This window comes from Electrona antarctica (assembly GCF_951216825.1).
Source record: "Electrona antarctica genome assembly, chromosome: 4".
Taxonomy (NCBI): Eukaryota; Metazoa; Chordata; class Actinopteri; order Myctophiformes; family Myctophidae; genus Electrona; species Electrona antarctica.
Window position 1 is genome coordinate 11,463,759 of NC_136809.1, and position 20,295 is coordinate 11,484,053.

At 41.2% G+C, this 20,295-nt stretch overlaps 1 protein-coding gene across 2 annotated transcripts; it reads left to right on the forward strand.

Annotated features, from left to right (window-relative positions):
- The first annotated feature begins 6,454 nt into the window (after positions 1-6,454).
- On the forward strand, positions 6,455-16,140 carry uchl1 (ubiquitin carboxyl-terminal esterase L1 (ubiquitin thiolesterase)). Of its 2 annotated transcripts, none has more exons than XM_079498152.1 (9): positions 6,455-6,649; positions 6,775-6,834; positions 8,317-8,436; positions 9,549-9,693; positions 10,697-10,782; positions 12,107-12,154; positions 12,354-12,423; positions 14,392-14,450; positions 15,191-16,140. In XM_079498152.1, exons 1-9 carry the CDS (start codon positions 6,461-6,463, stop codon positions 15,272-15,274), a joined length of 861 nt encoding a protein of 286 aa, XP_079354278.1. In that variant the 5' UTR covers positions 6,455-6,460; the 3' UTR covers positions 15,275-16,140. The 2 variants fall into 2 exon arrangements, with proteins under 2 accessions (XP_079354278.1, XP_079354279.1); XM_079498153.1 differs by having other exon boundaries at positions 6,775-6,786.
- The last annotated feature ends 4,155 nt before the right edge of the window (positions 16,141-20,295 follow it).

The window sequence follows — 20,295 nt, forward strand, 5'->3', positions numbered from 1 at the left end:
TGAAAACAAAATCGCGGGACGCACGGCTTCGCCGCGCGCCCCAAGGGGGGCCCTCAAATTTGCTCCAGCCCGGGGGCCCTCAGCAAGGTAAATCCGGCTCTGTTCAACAGAGGTACCAACCACCAAAGAGCAAATGGACTAATTGCTGTAATGCGAAGCATGGAAACTGTACTGACCGGAAAGCCGAGCGCATCATCGGATGTGACCTCCCCACCATCCAAGCCTCATAAGATGAACACTGTTTCGGCAAAGCTCTCCGAATCATCAAAGATCCAAGCCACCCCAACCATGGACTGTTTCAGATGAGTAAGTGCTAGCCACCGCAGACAATTACTGACCAAGGCAGCAGCAAAGCCAGAGAAAAAGCAAGGGAAGCGCTAATCCCCCCCAATCAAACCTCAAACAGCCAGCCATTAATTTCCAAACAGAAGATGCTATTTTCTGTGAGTAATGTCTTCAGACAAATTATTTTATCTATGAGAAATATGTAATGTGTTATCCAGTTAAACCCTACGTGCCCCATCATGGCTCTACTAGATCTGTCAGTGTGTTTTTAAGATAAGCATTGGTAAATGGTAAATGGTGCATTTATATAGCGCCTTTATCCAAGGCGCTTTACATATATTGTGCATTACATTCACCCATTCATACACCGATTGCGGCGGAAGCCATGCAAGGTACCAACCAGCATATCGGGAGCAATTTGGGGTTCAGTGTCTTGCCCAAGGACACTTTGACATGTAGACAGGAGGAGCTGGAATTCAAACCGCCGACCCATGGATCATTGGATGACCTGCTCTACCTCCTGAGCCACAGCCGCATTGAATTATAAAGTTGACCTTTAAGCCATTGGAGTCCGAGCAATGAAGCACATGAAGCAATTGCTCTGCTAACATAATTAGATGATGGTGGTGCATTGCCCCACCCTTGAATGTACACTATCATATATAGTACAGACACATTTGATCGCAAAGTGAATATATTCTCCCCACAAATGCAGAATGTGACGAAATATGACATCATCATATGATATCTGTGCAATTTATCTATTTATCTAATCAGTTTATTTATTTACATAGGTCCTGTCCACTCCCTGGAGAAATCTACCAAACGGCACACGTTGTCTGATCCACCGTCTGATTAACCCGAAGTGCACATGAAAGGAGAATGTGTGTGTGTGTGTGTGTGTGTGTGTGTGTGGAACACAGCAAGCATTCAAGCAACACACTGTAGGCAGTCATGTCCTGCAACTGCAACAAACATCTGTTACAGTAGGATCTGTTTCACATAGCACAAATTAAGGGCATAACCATCTTATAGACATGGTGGGGGATTTAGCTCAGAGTGCTCACCTTTTCATCACAAGGTTCTGGGTTCAATACCAGGCCACCACCTATACTCAGCATATCGTGATGATCTTGCTACGATGATTTCAGAAGAACATTCACTATCAGAGATTTAGGAATAGGAAAGGTGGTGATTTATTAACTCTTGCACACTGTAGGTGTGCAAACTCCCTTGTGCATCATTCGACTCATTGCTTTATAAAACGTGACAGGTGAAACATGTAATGGAAATCCTGAACGGTAACTCAGTAGAGAAACAACTTTAATTTGTATATATAAAATGTCTATAATGTGTAAAGTCTAGGCTATATGAAATATATGAGTATAAACATATTTCCTGCAAAAAGTGTTTTGGTACGAACACAACTACTAGAAACAATGTCATGTACAGTATGGAGCAGATAGAAGACATTTTGAGATAGATGGTCACTGTTTGCACAAGAATGAAAGCACACACACGGCTTGATATTTCAAAGGTGATGCTGGAAAAAAAGCATTGAATGTCAAAGAGGGACAAGTAGTAGGTTTCTGCTTTCATACAATAATTCCCACCCATCATCCCCTACACAGGTGGAGATGATGCATTATAAAAATAGTTGTGTAGAGTGTACCAGTATTTTTCTACTACACACTGATGGGTTGGAATGCTCAGCCTCAGCTGCCTCAGCTTGGTTGTGGTTGCTGAAAACATCACTGGGGGACCTTTTAATAAAAAAGGGTTGGATTGCTCAGCCTCAACCGCCTCAGCTCTCCCAAGTTGGTTGTGGTTGCTGAAAACATGACTGCAGGACCTTTTAATAAAAAGATATTCAGGTTAAAATATTTCAGAAGTATAAAAGACTTCAAAAAAACGAAAGAAGTCCCGGCTATTCCTGAATGAGATTGACGTCTTAGAGAAAAACAACAAAGAAGCTCACTAATAAAGAATAGTGACAATAAATAACTGGGCTCCCTCAAAGGATTGAGCTCACTAGTCTAACAAAAAAGCCCTGGGTCTAAGTTGGGACAAAAAATAAATAAATAAAAACAAACATAAGTGTTCTTCTAAGGTGTTGATAGTGATAAAAGTGGAAAAGTGAAAAGGCTAGGCCACCTCAGTAGTCTGGTCATCTGGTATTTAGAATCAAGTGATTCTAGGCCACCTCAGTAGTCTGGTCATCTGGTATTTAGAATCAAGTGATTCTAGGCCACCTCAGTAGTCTGGTCATCTGGTATTTAGAATCAAGTGATTCTAGGCCACCTCAGTAGTCTGGTCATCTGGTATTTAGAAAGCTAGGCCACCTCAGTAGTCTGGTCATCTGGTATTTAGAAAGCTAGGCCACCTCAGTAGTCTAGTCATCTGGTATTTAGAATCAAGTGATTCTAGGCCACCTCAGTAGTCTGGTCATCTGGTATTTAGAAAGCTAGGCCACCTCAGTAGTCTGGTCATCTGGTATTTAGAAAGCTAGGCCACCTCAGTAGTCTCGTCATCTGGTATTTAGAATCAAGTGATTCTAGGCCACCTCAGTAGTCTGGTCATCTGGTATTTAGAAAGCTAGGCCACCTCAGTAGTCTGGTCATCTGGTATTTAGAAAGCTAGGCCACCTCAGTAGTCTGGTCATCTGGTATTTAGAAAGCTAGGCCACCTCAGTAGTCTGGTCATCTGGTATTTAGAAAGCTAGGCCACCTCAGTAGTCTGGTCATCTGGTATTTAGAAAGCTAGGCCACCTCAGTAGTCTGGTCATCTGGTATTTAGAAAGCTAGGCCACCTCAGTAGTCTGGTCATCTGGTATTTAGAAAGCTAGGCCACCTCAGTAGTCTGGTCATCTGGTATTTAGAAAGCTAGGCCACCTCAGTAGTCTGGTCATCTGGTATTTAGAATCAAGTGAATCACATTTTCTTTTATATCTATGCTAACAATGCATATGCTTTCAGGAGTTCAACATCTTAGTTGATGACTATTCACAGTAGATGGTCTCTCATGGAGATCTATATCATCCATTTCCCTCGTTCATTTCTCAATCCTGTTGTCCTGTTATGGCATGTCGTCGCTCACGATCTTGCTGGTGCCACACGGTTCTTGCACATTTCTTATTTTCTCCCAGGCTCATTATGCCTGTCCTGCCTAATTATGCCGCTATGCTCCGTTACTATCTATTCACATCTATGAGTTATAAGCTCACAAGGCCTTGCATCCGCACTGCATTGTGAGCTTATAGATCGGTATTCGCCACTGTTAGACAGTTGTCCAGGTGCCCACTCGTCCAGGTGCCTACATGTCCCTAGGTGCCCAGTTGCATACATGTCCCTAGGTGCCCAGTTGTCCATGTCCCTAGGTGCCCAGTTGTCCAGGTGCATACATGTCCCTATGTGCCCAGTTGTCCAGGTGACCACTAGTACAGGTGACATTAGAAAGCATGGAGTAACATTGCCCATGGCATGCAGGATATATTTCTGCGTAGTGTGGAGGCTTGTCCAGACTGGTGTGGTGGTAGTAGCCGGACGTCTTTGTCAATTAGTGTGGCAGGATGATCTTCTGGAATCTTTCAAGATGAAAGCTGAAATGTGAGTTACTCTGCCCGAAAGCTCATGCAATATCTCCCCTCCGGTTCCTTCACTGCAGAATCCTTACCATTTTGAGATTAAAATGCGTTTTTTTCAGAAATCGGTAAGGTGGACTTCATACATTCTTTAACATATAATTCTGGAAACCTCCGTAGTCCTTGTTCTTCACATATTCAGGTCTCACTCAGGGTGCTCCTCTCGATATTTCTCAAACTGATTAATGTCGTTCTGCTTTTGATTCATTGCAGCCTCCAGGCGCTCCTTCCGGGCCACTTTCCCTGGGGTGTCTAAGATAATCGGGAGGCACTGGTACTGATGATACAGCTGAGCATAGTTGCTCTTCAGGTCCTGGAGGATGGTATCCCGCTCATCGTCAGGCCGATCGGCTTCCTGCTTCCTCCGTTCTTTAAGATCGCTGTTATAGTCAGCCTCCAAAGAGCTGACCGTTTTTCTGAGCAGTTGCAGGTAATCCTTTTTCCTGATATATTTGTATACAAGTCCCGAGTGCATAATCTTATTGTCCAGCCTGTCCATCTCCATGGGGCTGTTGGCTATGAAAATGGTCTTGCAGCCTTCAAAGAGGTTAATGTTGCTCTCAATTTGATTCATTAAAGCCTCCATGCTCTCCTTGCGGGAGTTTTTCCCCGGGGTATCTAAGATAATCGGGAGGCACTGGTACTTGCCATACAGGTCTGCAAAGTTATTCTTCAGGACCTCGAGGACGGTGTGTCGCACATCGTCAGACATCGGGTCTTCCTGTGTCCTACTCCCATCCTTAACTTGTTCAGACTCCTCCTCTAATTTCCTGATTTGGTCCTTGCGATATCGCATGCACTCAGGGGTTTCTGTTGATGGTCTGTCTCTGCTGTCTTTTGTTGGGGTTTCTCTGTAGTTCTTTTTCATGACGATGTATCTCGGGAGAAATCCTGAGTACCTAAGGAGATGTTTGACTCCTTAAGCTAAACGACGTCAGCTTGAGTTAATCCCTTCCTCATAGAGATTTTCTATCCTCAAGTGTTATATGTGGTCTTGTATGTGATTTGATCGAATGGGCCAGTATATAAACACTTCACCATGGTGTAGTGTGACGTCACTAGCCTTGCCCAAACATGGTGTCAACTCCCTCTGGCTTGGAGCATGTTGCCACAGTCATTTGTTTAGTTTGAGACATCATCAACGTAACATTATCTCTACCAGGCCGAAGGAAAGAATATTATTTTCATCCCTGGTGAGTGTCTGTCTGGTCTGTCTTGGGGGCTGCTTAAATTAGGGATTTAGATTGGGGAGAGTCCCAGAGATGTAAAACAAAGGTGTATCAAATGGGGGTCTATTGCATATCAAAGGGTGTGATCTGTGATGCCTCTTGTAGCATATGCCTCTTCAGTAATGCAATGCCAGTTGTCAGACAATGTAGTGAAGTACATTGATACCAATCTATGATCTCAGGACTATGATGTCTTACATCATCAGGGACCTCTATATATAGGCATAAAGGACACGCACACGCACGCACGCACACGCACGCACGCACGCGCGCGCGCACGCACGCACGCACGCACGCACGCACGCACGCACACACACACACACACACACACACACACACACACACACACACACACACACACACACACACACACACACACACACACACACACACACACACACACACACACACACACACACACACACACACACAGACAGACAGACAGACAGACAGACAGCCAGAACCCATATGCCATACCCATAACTGTACCAGAGTGGTGCACTGTAGCCTACCTGTTGTCCAAGTATCCGTTTTGCCTTTATTCTGTGTCCCTTGTATGCCCATATATGGAACTGTTCCTATCTTTTGCCATGGAGACTCCAATGCCTGGCTTTGTGCCCCCGCAGCCCCCGTGACGTCATGTGTGGCCAAGTCTATGGACTTTTTGCTTTTGTGCATGTCCTCGTGACAACATCATCATGATATAAATAAAGGCACCCCTCACTTCACATTAAGTGTGATTTTTGAAGTCTCGTGACTTTCACTTCGCCAGGAATGCACTTATGACTCCACTCTATTTCTAACAAGGGACTTACAAAATATATGATACATATTTCAAATATAGTGAAAATAGCAGAGCTTGTAGATCAGCTAATTCTTCTGAATGTCTTTTTACATTTAATTGTTCGAAATTTCAATACACAAACACATTGATATTTAAACGAAAATATAGCACTTGAGTAGGCTATGTCAGCAGCATTGAAAATGTACAGATCACATCAGTGAAAGAATAAGCTACAGCGACATCTACTGGAATACAGCTGTACACATAAAGGATATTGATATATCATTTTTCGTTTTTTTACCATCCTCTTTAGCTATTACATATACTTTAAATATATAGTATTCCTCTTTCTATCTAATGACGTGAAATAGCCCAATCCAGGGCTATTTCACATCATACTTTCTATGATAATCATAGTAGCCTATTATTCCCGTACAGGAGAAGACCTCTGCTGGAGGCACACAATTCGACAGGGGAACCAGATGTGGTGTAACACAAGCAGACAGAGTATAAACCGCGTGCATGCGCACTTCCAGCTTTTATCTCCGTCTACTCTCTAGTCTAGCAGAAGAGGAGCATCAGACCAGAGTCACCACACCACACCACACCAGACAGACGCCGGTTGCTTTTATCTGCTTTCATTCGATTCAACTGGACAAACCCCTAACTTTCAGCAAAATGGAGTGGAACCCGATGGAGATCAACCCCGAGGTGAGTGAAACGAGCCTCTAACAAACACTGAACATTGTATTTTTTTTCATGACTGAGCTTTTTTTTCCTCCACTCGACGATGTAAACTCACCTTGCTGCTTCCATCTCTGTGTGCTTTCTTTCAGATGCTCAACAAGGTGCGTATCATTTTCATGATGATGCCGAGTCATGATGGCGGTATGTATGTATGTTGATGTTAGATGAGGGTTATTGTCCTTTATTTAATTGGTAAGTTGACGCCGGTGCTGACATTGTTCAAATAAACAGTGATGTCTGGCCACTTTATAATCGCACGAATGAATTGCATCGCGCAAGCCTGTCATTATGGTGTTCCTGTTATATTTTTAAATGGCAAAAGGTGAAACATGGATTGAACGTGTTGTGTGGTAAATTTAATGATGTAACTAAACTTGAGTTGGATTTAGTGTGTATGATATAATCAAACACTGGTTGAATGTATTTGCATTTTTAGAGTATTGTATTTTATAGAGTAATTTATTGTGCATTCTGTAGAGTAATGCATTGTGCAGTCAGTCAGTAACGTTATGCAGCAGTAGCATGCTGTGTCAGTGCTCCACCCTCTGTCTGGGATGAAGGGTGTGGTCAGGAATGGATGGATGAACTACTACAGCTGCACACACGGTACAATCGTGTTTATTAGGTTCAATTAGGATTTCACTGTCTTATGTTTTGGCCCATTTTCAAGTGAACTGCTACAGCGGCACACACGGTACAATCGTGTTTATTAGGTTCAATTAGGATTTCACTGTCTTTATGTTTTGGCACATGTTCATTTAATGTGTCATGTCATGAATGCCATCTAGTTTTATTATTGGAACAAGGTTTCATGACATCATCCTGTGACAAATCCAACTGGTCACCATTTTGGTCAATTCTGAAAGTGTATGTGGGTGTTGCAGGTAGCTTTGCTCGAATGTGACTCAAATCAACATGATTGCTCTTTATTCTTGCTACATGATCCATTCATCGCTAACTCCCTGAGAACCATTTTCTTGCAGTGTGTATATACTATATAGGACCTGCACCCCAATCCTTCTGAGGTACCACCCTCCATGGGCTGGGGAACACATACCAAACCTCCTCAAAAGAATCACAAAATAAACGTTACATGCTGCAGACAATTGCACATGTATCATCTTCAAATTCAATTGAACTCCACAACTGACCTTGACAATTCATCTGAACCATTTAAACTACATGACACATTTCAACTAGCGGGACTATATAAATTGGGGGTCATCACCATGCTCAGCAGCTGTGGTGGACATTTTAGTCAATTTCTTGTTTTTGTGCCATGGACATGCAAATGAGTGGACTAATGTGTCATAGTAAATCAGTGTCATACATATTGTGAGAAGGAATCTTGAAAAAACAAAGTGGCCGCACACGCCAATGGCCAGAGTGCCAATACTTTATTAGGACGCAGCAGGCTAAGACAAAGGAATCCAATGTTTCGGCGGTTAAGCCTTCATCAGGGAATGGTTTCATACATATTCTGAGAGACTGACCTTCATTAATGGGGTCTTGTGATCAAAATAAGAACATTATAAACACAAACCTAGCATTGCCACGGACAAGTCTTGCCGGCACGGACACATTTGTCTGTGTATGGCCATATTGCTGAGACATATGTGTCTTTGTTTCAGATGCTGACTAAATTGGGTGTGGCTGGAAGCTGGCATTTTGTGGATGTTTTGGGCCTGGACGGGGAGCCATTGCCAACTCCCTCCTGTGCTCTGATGCTGCTCTTTCCCCTGACACCAAAGGTGAGGGATGTGTGTGTGTGAGCGGGGGCAGAGTATATGTTTGAGTGAGATGTAATGTTTAATTTATTCACTGTTGCCCAGACTGTTTTTTTTGTTTTTTTTGAAAGATTGAAAACTACATAATGGATCTGTGTGAAAGTGTTGTTACAATGAGTGTTAAATGGCTCTTCTGATTGGCTATACAGTGTTTGTTCAGTAATGGTGGTTCTCCCAGTTTCTCCAGCTCTTTGAACAGAAGAAAAATCAGGATACAAAGTTTATCCTTCAGGAGAGTTATTTCATCGGTGGTAAAATAAAAATGGGCACTATACAAAGATAAATGTCTGTCTGGCTTCTCCTGACTGATTACAATTTGTATCACGACCTGAAAATGTATTTTCTGTTTTCTAAAGAGATGGGGTGACCCCTTAGTTTTTTTTATTATAATTTTTATCCCATGATTTTGTAACCCATTTTTACCCCTGTGTCAATTATCTAATGGGATCCTGGGCTCTACACACCCTCCGCCAACCTAGTCCCCATACATGGGGAGAGCAACGGACTTGAACTCATGCTTCCTTCATGCCTGAGTGTCCAAGTTGCTCCTTTACACCTGACAGGGGGGAATTTCCCTGGTTGGACGTAGCGGGTGGAAGGAACACGTTATTCCAACCAGTTCCTTTCCCCTCCATCAGGCACGCGGCTGGCCAGGGGGAGGCAGTTTAGAGACCAGGATTACTGCATGTTTTTTGTGAGGGTACCTACCCTAGGGGACACGGGGAGAACATGCAAACTCCACACAAAGGCCCTTTCGCCAACCCCGCCTTCGGGTGACCCCTTTTTTAAATAAACACTACAGCAATCATATAGTCTGCTTTTATCCAAAGTATTTGGGAAAACTTGTAGACTCTGACTTCAGGATTTAAAAAAATGGCGAAGCATATCTACAAGTTCCTCCAACGTGTCTCTTTGAGTTTCCGGATCTGCTGCTTCTGATACTTGTGTGACGCTGGATCAAGTAGGGTGTTAATTTACGAAAAACACAAAGTTGGACTATGGAGAGGTTTATGCCTGATCGCAACCATGGGTTGGGTATTGTGCCATGATGCGGTGTGTGTGTGTGTGTGTGTCAGCATGAGACTCACAGGAAACAACAGGCGGACAAGGTGGTAGTGGATGAACCGGACATCTACTTCCTGAAGCAGACAGTGGTGAACTCCTGTGGCACCGTGGCCCTGCTGCACTCCATTGGCAACAACCAGAGCAAAGTGACATTCGGTGAGGACACATCTTATCATGGCTACGGTCTGTCCACATCCCAGGGTTCATCACTCACCAGGGACGCATTTCAAACGTGGGGGGGATCATAATGTGAATGCTGTTGCATGTGGGATGGTGAATATCGTTAGAGTTTTGATCCAGCAGCTTTTCTTTTCACATTATTTCCTGTGTAAGTTACTGGTTTAGGATTGTGAAGACTTTTTTTGTACATCCAGGAAACTACATAATTTAGTGTAAAGATACTACTTTGAGAGACTTGAAAATTGGCTTTAGATGGCTAAGCCAACATGGTGAACTGTGTCTGCATGAGGTCTGTTTTATTCATGGTGTACACTAGACGACACTACTGTATTTTGTGCTTGACCACAATGTTATTTAGATCACATGTCGAGACAGATGCTAGGTTTGATGTTTACCTGGCTGGTATCCTAGTTGCTTTTGACGCACTAAATTGTTTTTTCTTTGCACTTTACTTCTGTGACCATTTAACTATGCTTTATACCTTTACTGTGACTTGGCACTCTGGTATCTGCCATATGCCTAAATTGTGTTTGTCTGGCGCTAATATTCCAAACCACTGCACCAGTCGGCACCAAACATTTTTTGTGTTTCATGCTTTTTGAAACTTCAATTTGAAGTAATGATGGCAGTCAATGGGTTTCTAATCTGCTGAAACCTTGCCAATATGTGAATTATACATCAGACGGCTGATGTCGCAGGCTGCACACAAAATGTCAGATCCACACTGTTGCCCATGTGACGATCCTGAGATCGCATGATTCGTTTTGTCTTAAGGCTATGTTGTATGGTAAAGGAATTTGTTCTGATTTGAAAAGGATTTTAATCAAAATCTATAATTCATGTCAATTTGATATAGGCCAGAAATGTGGAGTTAAATAATTGAATTTGGAAACTGGGTGGCAATTATGTAACAATGCATGCGTCATCGATGCATGACTCATAGTCATTGATTTAAACATGTCTTTGTGCCCTGTCATAGACGGTGCCTCAGCCCTGAAGAAGTTTTTCGAGGAGACTGCAAAAATGTCTGCTGATGATCGTGCCAAATGTCTAGAGAAGAATAAGGTAACGCATTTCATTTTTATATATATAGTTAACATATCTTTAGTCAGTGAATATGAACAGGCCATCCCTTGAAGAGACATACAGACTGATTCTGCTGCTCATGAAATATGAATATACCGGTAGCAGGAAATATGTTCTATAGTAATGAACTTTTAAAAGTGCATCCTTTGGGTGTTTTAATTTGTACTCTAGTTAACTTAACACTGGAGGCTACATGTGTAACATTTTCTGTATGTGCCTGCAAACAAAGCAAGCCCCTGACTTTGTTTTGGAGTCACAACTGCTTCTATTTAGTCCTGACGTGACCTCTTACCCAGTGGGGAGGTCCAGTACAGCTGCTGGCCAGGATGGAGAAATGTTTTTTTTGACAGCTAAACAATTTATATTCGAGTCATGAAATGGAACATGGAATGCTGTGCTTAGACTTTGGTACCGTTTCCAACCAGTGTGTACTTTACGGTGACAGGCGATTAGTTTAACGCATAAATGAACATTTTAGTGACCAACGCAACACTGATTGACAAATGAGACGATTCAAGCAATTAGAAAAATACTTGTGTCTGTGGCGAACACACCATTTAAATCTAGGACTACAAGGTCAGGACACAAACCTGTTTGGCTTCACAGATCAAAATCGATTGGTAGATTAATAAGAAACTCTGTTTCTGGCTACAGATTTGGGATGGATGCTTTGGTTTACAAATGTGTCTACAGAAACACTTCTGATGCTTTTATTGATGTTCATTCATTGAAAAGATGGGCCTACAATCAAATCATTTGTGTAATTTCTTTTTGTAATATGTATATTCGAGGCCAATTATTTACAGTATGCTTTTATTTTAAGATTATTTATTTCCACTTTGAAATTGCACTAAAGTCTGGGTTTGGTAAAATACTTTGATCTGATCTTAAGTCATTTATATTATGAAAGCCAAGTTTGGAGATGGTATTTTGACAGACTGGTTAGGGCTGCATAATGTTTTTACATCGTCCACTAGAGGTCACCAGAGATTCCTAAATGGCAATAGTGAAAGACATTATATTGTACTAGCTGTTCCCATGGTTTAGTGCATAACATTTTGGTGAAACCAATCTACAATCTCTGACGTTTTGAGCTTTTTTTCCCCAGAAAATATTTGCTTTAGTGGGGGTGTGCCAAGTTAAATACCCTGGGGGACCCCTCAAGTGTGTGTGTGTGTGTGTGTGTGGTTAAATGGCATGGAAATCACTGGTCATGTTATGACTTAATATTCTCTCAAATATAAACTAATTGTAGTGCAATGAAAGACCATATCCTCAGTTTAACATCATTATTTTCTCCAAGGACATCCGGGAGGCTCATGATGAGGCGGCTGCACAGGGCCAGTGTAGGGTAAGATCTCTAATGGCTGTTTGGGTTTCATGTATAATTTAAAACTATAATGTCCACAATACCTTTGGTCAGTTTTTGCATGTTGACACGTGTGACAATTAATTTGATCGGTTTAGCCAGGGCTACTGGTTTTCATGAAAAATGTAATATACATGCATAATGTACAAGATCCAAGTCCTCCAATGTTTCTCTTTCTCAGCCTGAACCTGATAAAGTCAACTTCCACTTCATTACCTTCATCAACCTGAAAGGACACCTCTATGAACTGGGTGAGTGTCAGTAGTTCTGTCGTAAGCCTATATGCTACAGTAGTTTTTCAATGGGGAAAACAAGACATTTGCCAGCAGATTGTTTTCTTTTCAAACTCTTAGATCTCCATATATGGAGTTGACCTGTTCTGATATTCCATATGCTGAACCTTCCCCATCCATCCTTCCTCTTCGATGTCTCGTTTTTGACTGATACCTGTCAATTTAAACTTCTAGACGGGCCTGCCCCAAAGTATTAGTGCAGCTACACCTCGCAGCCTGCGAAAACTGAGTTCTCAACAGTCCTGAAAATTAAGGCCCTATCTGAGCCCTCATAAGACACTGCCCCTGCTGCCACCCCATATGGAATGTCCGAACATCTCTCTCTCTCTCTCTCTCTCTCTCTCTATATATATATATATATATATATATATATATATATATATATATATATATATATATATAATGGGCCTGGGCACTGTCTTCACCATCTTAAATGCCAATTCTATTTATTTTCATCATAACTCTGTCTCCCACCCTGAGCCATCCCAAAATAGCAAAGTATGTTAGAATTGGGTAGGTCATGAACTTACGGCAGAGTAGTGGTATCAGTTTGTTTTAGGAGGTCTGGAGTTTAGTTTTTTTTTTTTAGTGACCTTGAGATGTTTGAGAACGAAGAGATGCAAGCATGCTCAAAATGGTATTGAATGAGGCCTCCAGCAAGAGCTTTTGAGAGTACTTTGACAAAAGAGGAAATCCTGGCCAAAATTATTCTTTGACTTTCTTGATCACTTTTAATGTCAGGTACAGGTATACAGCCCAAATTTGCTTGATTACTATAGCCATATAAGAAAATTGCAGATCCTCATGCTCAGTTGTCAGCTTGTAGATCTGCTTTCTGTCTCCATGACTTGGGCCAACTCTTGGCTTTCTCTAAAGGATTTATAATCATCAAAATGGTGATCTACAGGCCTGGGCCGTGGCTCAGCGGTCCAGGCACCTTGGCCGGCAGCCCAAGTCTGGCAGAGTGCCGCGGGTTCGACTCCTGATCCCGACGGCCTTTACTGCATGTCACCCCCCCCCCATCTCGCCCCATTTTCCTGACAGCCTACTGTCTGTCCCATTACAAAAATAAAGGCGAAAGCCACAAAACAAAGTTGATCTACAAGCCCACAATGCATTCCTATGTGTTGTGTGATCTTGTAGATCCTAAAGAGTAAAGTTATATTGAAGCTCTATGTAATTACTTATTTCTTTAAATTGAAAATATTTGAGCAGCTGCGCAGGAGACCTCGGTTCAACACCAGGGTAGAACAGGAAAGTTGTATGGTGCAGTGTATTTTTTTTTTTTTCACTTAATTTTTATTGAAGAAAAAACAGACAAAAAGAAACAAAACCAAAAGACAAGACAGGGGAAAAAAGAACAAAGGGAGGAAGACAAAAGACAAAGCTGCATTTTTCATATTACAAGATACATTCATTGAAATTCTATTGCATTATCACTAGGCTGAGAGAAGAGATCCCACTTTTCCCACATTTTATAGAACTTATCCTTTTGTAGTCTAAGTATGAATGTTAGCTTTTCCATAACATACAGTTCCTCAGTAATGTCCATCCAATGTTCTTTGGTGCAGTGTATTTTAATTCAAATCGACCAATTTACACGTCAATAATTGGTCAAACCAGCAGTAGGATAGATGATCGGAAGCGTCTTCCATAATATGACAAACAATTGAGCTTAGACAAATGCAAGGGTTATACAATTATTTCAAGCGTTTTTACTTCACATTTTGTAAACTTGTCAAAGGTAGTATATTAATACCATATTCCTGTAAATATAGTGTACCACTACCATTGTAATCCACAGTGAGCTAAATGGGTTCTATGCAACAGAACAGAATGCATGCAGTACACTTGAAGGGTGTGTGTGTGTGTGTGTGGAGTATATCCTTGCTTAGTATTTAAGTTGCCCTGTGTTTCTTTTTTTAGATGGGAGACTGGACGGTGCAGTGAAGCATGGAGCCACCACAGATGATTCCTTCATTAAGGTAATGACTATGGTCGTTTTTCTGTTTTCTATTAACTGCTTCAACTGAAATTACTTGGTGTAAGGACTTGGTTATGATCTTTTCATTAACATCACTAATGTATCATTAACATCGACATCACTAATGTATGCAGCCCTGTTCTCTGAAAACCAAAACTAGCCTACAGTAAAAATGAAAACCAGAACTACAGTAATGGTCACTTAATTGGCAGTTATGCATGCCGAATGTGGATTACCAACTTGGAACTAGCATAGACCAGGGGTTCCAAACCGTACAGTTGTGTGACAGGCTGACAGCACACAGAACTCTCCCTCAATGCATGGTCCTGTGTCTGCCCTGGTCTTGTGCGACTATGTCCACCTGTGTCGTGTTTGTTTGTCTGGTATATTTAGTTCACATGCTGCGGTTACGCTGTGTGCACGTCATTAACTAATTCTTTACCCCTTTAGACAAACATTTAACCACTTTTCAACCTGTTCCTATATTGTGCATGTCATTAGTTCCACAAGTAGTGAAAATGACAAAGATATTTTGTTTACAATATGACTATTAAATTGGGCATATGATGTTAAACTATTTGGCATTGGTAAATGTTTACATTGTTGGAACAATGTGTTTTTAGAGGCTATTTTGCATGCATAGAAATGCAGGTTTGCCTTGTGTGCCTTGTGCAAAGTTGGGCACAAAAATTACCAGTGATCTTGCCAAACGGTTCTCCTTTTTCCTTTCTTCCCCTCCAGGATGCTTCTGCTGTGTGTCGTGAATTTATGGAACGGGAGAAGGGTGAAGTCCGTTTCTCTGCGGTGGCACTCAGTCAGAGTTAGACATCCCCAACAAGTAGAATACCACACAACCACAATGGAAAGAAACCAAATTACTGTTGAGAGCTCACACACACACAACATCCCCAGGCATTGCAGAATGCCCTGTTCATCTGCAGACACTTTGCACTATATAGCACACATTGTTACACAGAGCACACCCACAACTTGCCAACAAATAGTTATTTGCTTGTGCATGTGTCTGTGACATCTACACATGCTCAGTGAGTCCTCTTTGGTACAAGCTTGCTGCAAGCCTTTAATGTGATGTTACTTAGCACTGGAATTTTGTTATTTTGATATTTCTACTGGTTTCTGAACTTCTGTCGAGATCAGACAAACGTCACTGCCTGTGAACATGTGTGAATTTGTCTGTTGTGCCTTTTTTGTGTATGTTAGTAGTTCATAGTTTGCATTTGAACTAAGAGACTTGCCTGTGTCTTTTAAACGCCAGTCGCTGCTGTGTGAAGTCATGCATATCGGAAAAGACAGAGGTAGTCTTCATTAGATGCAAAGTTGTGGATTCAGATGCTTGTGGGCACCTTACATGATGCTGCCTATGTTAACAACCCTTTACCTTTCTCCATGTTGTGTTTTTGAATATTTAATTTGTAATGGCACTTGTTAATTTGCACTTTGTGGTTTCAGTCCATGTTCTAGAAACTGTCATTTACACCTTGACCTTTGGAAATGGTCTAGAAGCCTGTTTAAAAAAGGAAAGTGTGTCCATTTGAAAGAATTACACCACTGTTTTTGGGGATGATGCTAGGCTTTGGTTAAAATCTTTTGCCTTTTTGAAAGCTTCCCAATCTGTAATTCTATTGACAATGCAGCTGTGTTCCAGTCAATAAAAAGCAAACTTTACCTGACCCACCCATCTGTTAAGTGAAAATGTCTGCTTCCTTGTCACAGCAAATCAATGGCCTGTATGTTTTGAATTGTGTCAAAAGTATCGTTAGGAGAATCCTGGCGAGGTTCTAACCAATCGGGGCCGGCCTGGTTATGGGAGTATTATGGCTGTGATTTTAGGGGCGTGGCGGGTCTAAAGGCTCTACGCTACCTGTCACAGGTCAATAAGCCTGTCAATCATCTCCTCTGATTGGCTCGTAGTTACGCACACGTGCAATAGTGCAATCATCCTCAACTTTGAAGAGGTATTACTGAATTGCTTCAGTTTGAGTTCATTTGAGCACCTAAATTCAGATTTTGGATGTGGTTTTTAAGTGGTGGGCCTCGGGTCATCCTAGGGGCTAGAACAGGGGTGCCCACACATTTATGACGTGAGATCTACTTTCAAAATGACCAGCTCAACAAGATCTACCCACTGAAAAAATAAGCGTACCATTGCTGAAAATAGTTTAAATATATAATGTACCTGGGGGGGCTTTGGAATAGGGAGAAAATATGACGGGCAGTTTGCTGTCATTTTCCTCCCCGTATTTAACTTAAACGCCCAATGCATTCTCAATGGCAATAGCACAAACTTTGGCACGCTACTAGTCCTACATACTTACACCTAGAAACCCCATTCAAACCTATTTAGGTTCATCTTACGGTGGACATGTTTGCCTGAAAAGAAATCTTTGAAATGTTTCATAGTTTTAGAAATATAGTGCTTTCAAATTTGAGAAATGTATAATGGGGCTCAATGGCAGCTCTATGGCACGTCAACAAATTACTTTCACCTAGAAACTCTATTCACACATTTTATAATTCAGCTTACTGTGGAGACACATGCTGGAACTTTTTACTTTTAAATGATTTGTACTTTCTGAGTTATTTAACTTAAACGCCCAATGCATTCTCAATGGCAATAGCACAAACTTTGGCATGCTACTAGTCCTACATACTTACACCTATAGAAACCCCATTCAAACCTATTTAGGTTCATCTTACGGTGGACATGTTTGCCTGAAATGGAATCTTTGAAATGTTTCATAGTTTTAGAAATATAGTGCTTTCAAATTTGATACATTTATAATGGGGCTCAATGGCACGTAAAAAATCACTTTCACCTAGAAACTCCATTCACACATTTTATAATTCAGCTTACTGTGAAGACAAATGCTGGAACTTTTTACTTTGAAATGATTTGTAGTTTCTGAGTTATTTAACTTAAACGCCCAATGCATTCTCAATGGCAATAGCACAAACTTTGGCATGCTACTAGTCCTACAATGTAGGACTTTCCCTGGACCAGGGAAAGGCCTACATACTCTCCAAGAGTTGGGAAAGAACATATCAAGAGAGTGGAGTGGTAGGCCCTTGGATTGACCAGTGGATGCAATGTACCCCACTTTGAGGTGTCACGTTTTAGGCCTAGATTTAGGGTAGGATTGAACCAGTCGCACTGTAGCCATACAAAGGCCTAGGGTTCCCAGATTGTAAAATGTTGTTCCTCCATCTTGGGAGAGTATGTAGGCCTTTCACTGGACCACCTAGCCACTATACGACATATGATGTTCCTAATGATTGTTTTCATGTGTTGCGGACTTCTACAGAGCAGTATTATACGACATATGATGAGGTTCACCTGAAGCCAGTAATGCAGCACATTGCTAAGAATGTCGTCAACGAGAGTATTACAACTTTCCAGGTGAGTTGGCAAACAAAGGCACTAGGGTTGGGGTTCTTATAAATTTAGGTTAGATGGTATGTTAGATTTGTTTACCAGGCATCCTTAGTTTAAATGTTTTTAATATATATATATTATAATGTTCAGACCGATGCTTGGTTTACCCATGGTCCTAGATTACTGAGGCACCAGCTCTCTGCGTGTGATGTATGGGTTTACCTTAATTGCTTAATTTAAGTTCCTCTGGACAAAGAGCATCTCCCAAATGCCTTAATTGTAAATTGGAGTATAATGCAGTAAGATGTTGTTGTAGATTAATACTAAAATATATATTCTCCACTAGGGTCAGTATAATGTAGTAGCTTATAATGGAGTTAGATAGGGATGTTTAAATGTGTCCCTCTCCACTAGGGTTAGTATAATGTAGTTAGTATAATAGAGTAAGATGTGTCTAAATGCATGAATTCTAATTCTAGTTTTCCCTCTCCCTATAGGCTGTCAAGGAGTACTCGGGGAGCAAGCTGATGAATGTCACTCGCCTTTCTGAGCTGCAGTTATCTACTGTGAAGAGCCTAGCTGCTCCCCTGCTTGGCAATCACTGAGGTTGAAGCAGACATGTTGCCTTTCCATCTGACATTTTTATTTTTTTGTATGGGGTGACGAGAGAGCCTACACAAAATAAAAGACTCTGGCCCTGTCCGGGGCCTGGGCAGAGGCTTTTGTGCTGGTTCTGGACAACCGGCGATCCGACGGACTCGACACCGAACACATGCGACTCGACACCGAACACTGCACTCCCTGTGGTGGTGTGGAACGTCTTTGTCAAATTTGAAGTCTGTGGGGCAAAGGCTTCTCGAGTTATGTGGATTACAGACGTATGTACACACTGAGACATGGTGCATTTATATTAGTACTACTACTCCCTGCTGGTCAATTACAACAGTGCTAGTCAACCCTTACTGTAATGCATCTGCGGCCCATCATGGTCATACCAATGAATTAGTTATTGTCATTGTTTTGAACAACATTGTAGAAAGTGATGTGGCCTGATGTCAGCTGAGTATTAATCACTTATTTATTCACCTGTGATCTGCTCATTATGTTCTCTTCACGTTGTGTGAATGAAGCCTCTTTTAGTAACTTCATCATTAATCACAGTTTTCGTTCACTGAGGTGAACTATAGGTGGAAAATTGACTTTTTACTGTGACTATAGGTGGACAATTGACTTTACTGTGCGTTTCCTTATTTTCTTTTTAAGAGTAGTCATGTTGTCTGTTTATGTTTCAAAATGACATTTTCTAGCTTGCTCTATTGGACTTTTGGAATTTTGTGAGTGGCCTCTTGTTGGCCAGCTTGTTTGTATGTCTACTTGTCATGTACATGTTTGTTGTGCAAAAGATGATGCAACATTTATGTTAATGTTCTGTGTACCATCAAATATGTGTATATGTAAATAGCAATGTATTGTAAATATCTGTGAATTATCAAATGTATATGTAAATAGCAAAGGCCTTGCATGCACATTTTGTAAATCTATGAATTCTGTAAATACCAATTAATTAAATGATCAGTTTGAACCATGATAATTGTGTCTGACTCCTTCAGTAGTATGGTAATGTTTAAAACAATTGCTAGTTTACTAATGTGTTTTTTTTTTTTTTTTTTAAGAAATGAATAGAATAGACAAGTGGTTCATATTGATGTGACACATGGATTATTGCAATATACTGCATAAGTACTACTATACCTTATGTTTACATAAATATTTTGTGCACAGCACACCCATTTCCCAATGCAGAGGCAAATTCTGTACCCACAAAGGATATTTTCACCACTTTCAACCTTGTCTCCTTAAGGCATTTTTTTATGCACTTTTTTTCCCCCAGACAAAAGATCTACAAGCTCATATACTGAGCTATACTATACTGAGCTTGCAGATCCCCTGTTTTCGCTATAAATACAAGTATGCCTTAATTTTGACGTCTGTTGGTGTTGTGCACAATAGATGACAGCTGGGTGGTATACTTCTCAACACCAGGGCTCCAATAAATGGACTCTTACCAGAGTTTATAAATAAAAGTGTAGATTTGCGTACCAGAGATGACAAATTGTATATCAAATACTGTCAGGATTTCAAGGGCCTTAATAAAATATCTGCCATAATCTGCAAGAAACGCAATTGGTTTTAATGCAAAGTTTGAAGGCAAGACACCAGACTGAGCAATTTAGTGTCTTCTTTGTGTATGCGCGCGCCCTGTGTGTCATGGAATCAATACACTTTCTTTATCTTGGCCTTAGCAACACTATACCATAGAGTATATAAAGGACTAGACTAGACCCATAGTGGCAGGGCAACCCCATGTGTAGTGGTAGTATACTGCCACCTAGTGGCAAATACACCTACTTTAGTTGTAACTATTGCACTACAGAATTCAGTGTACTGTATA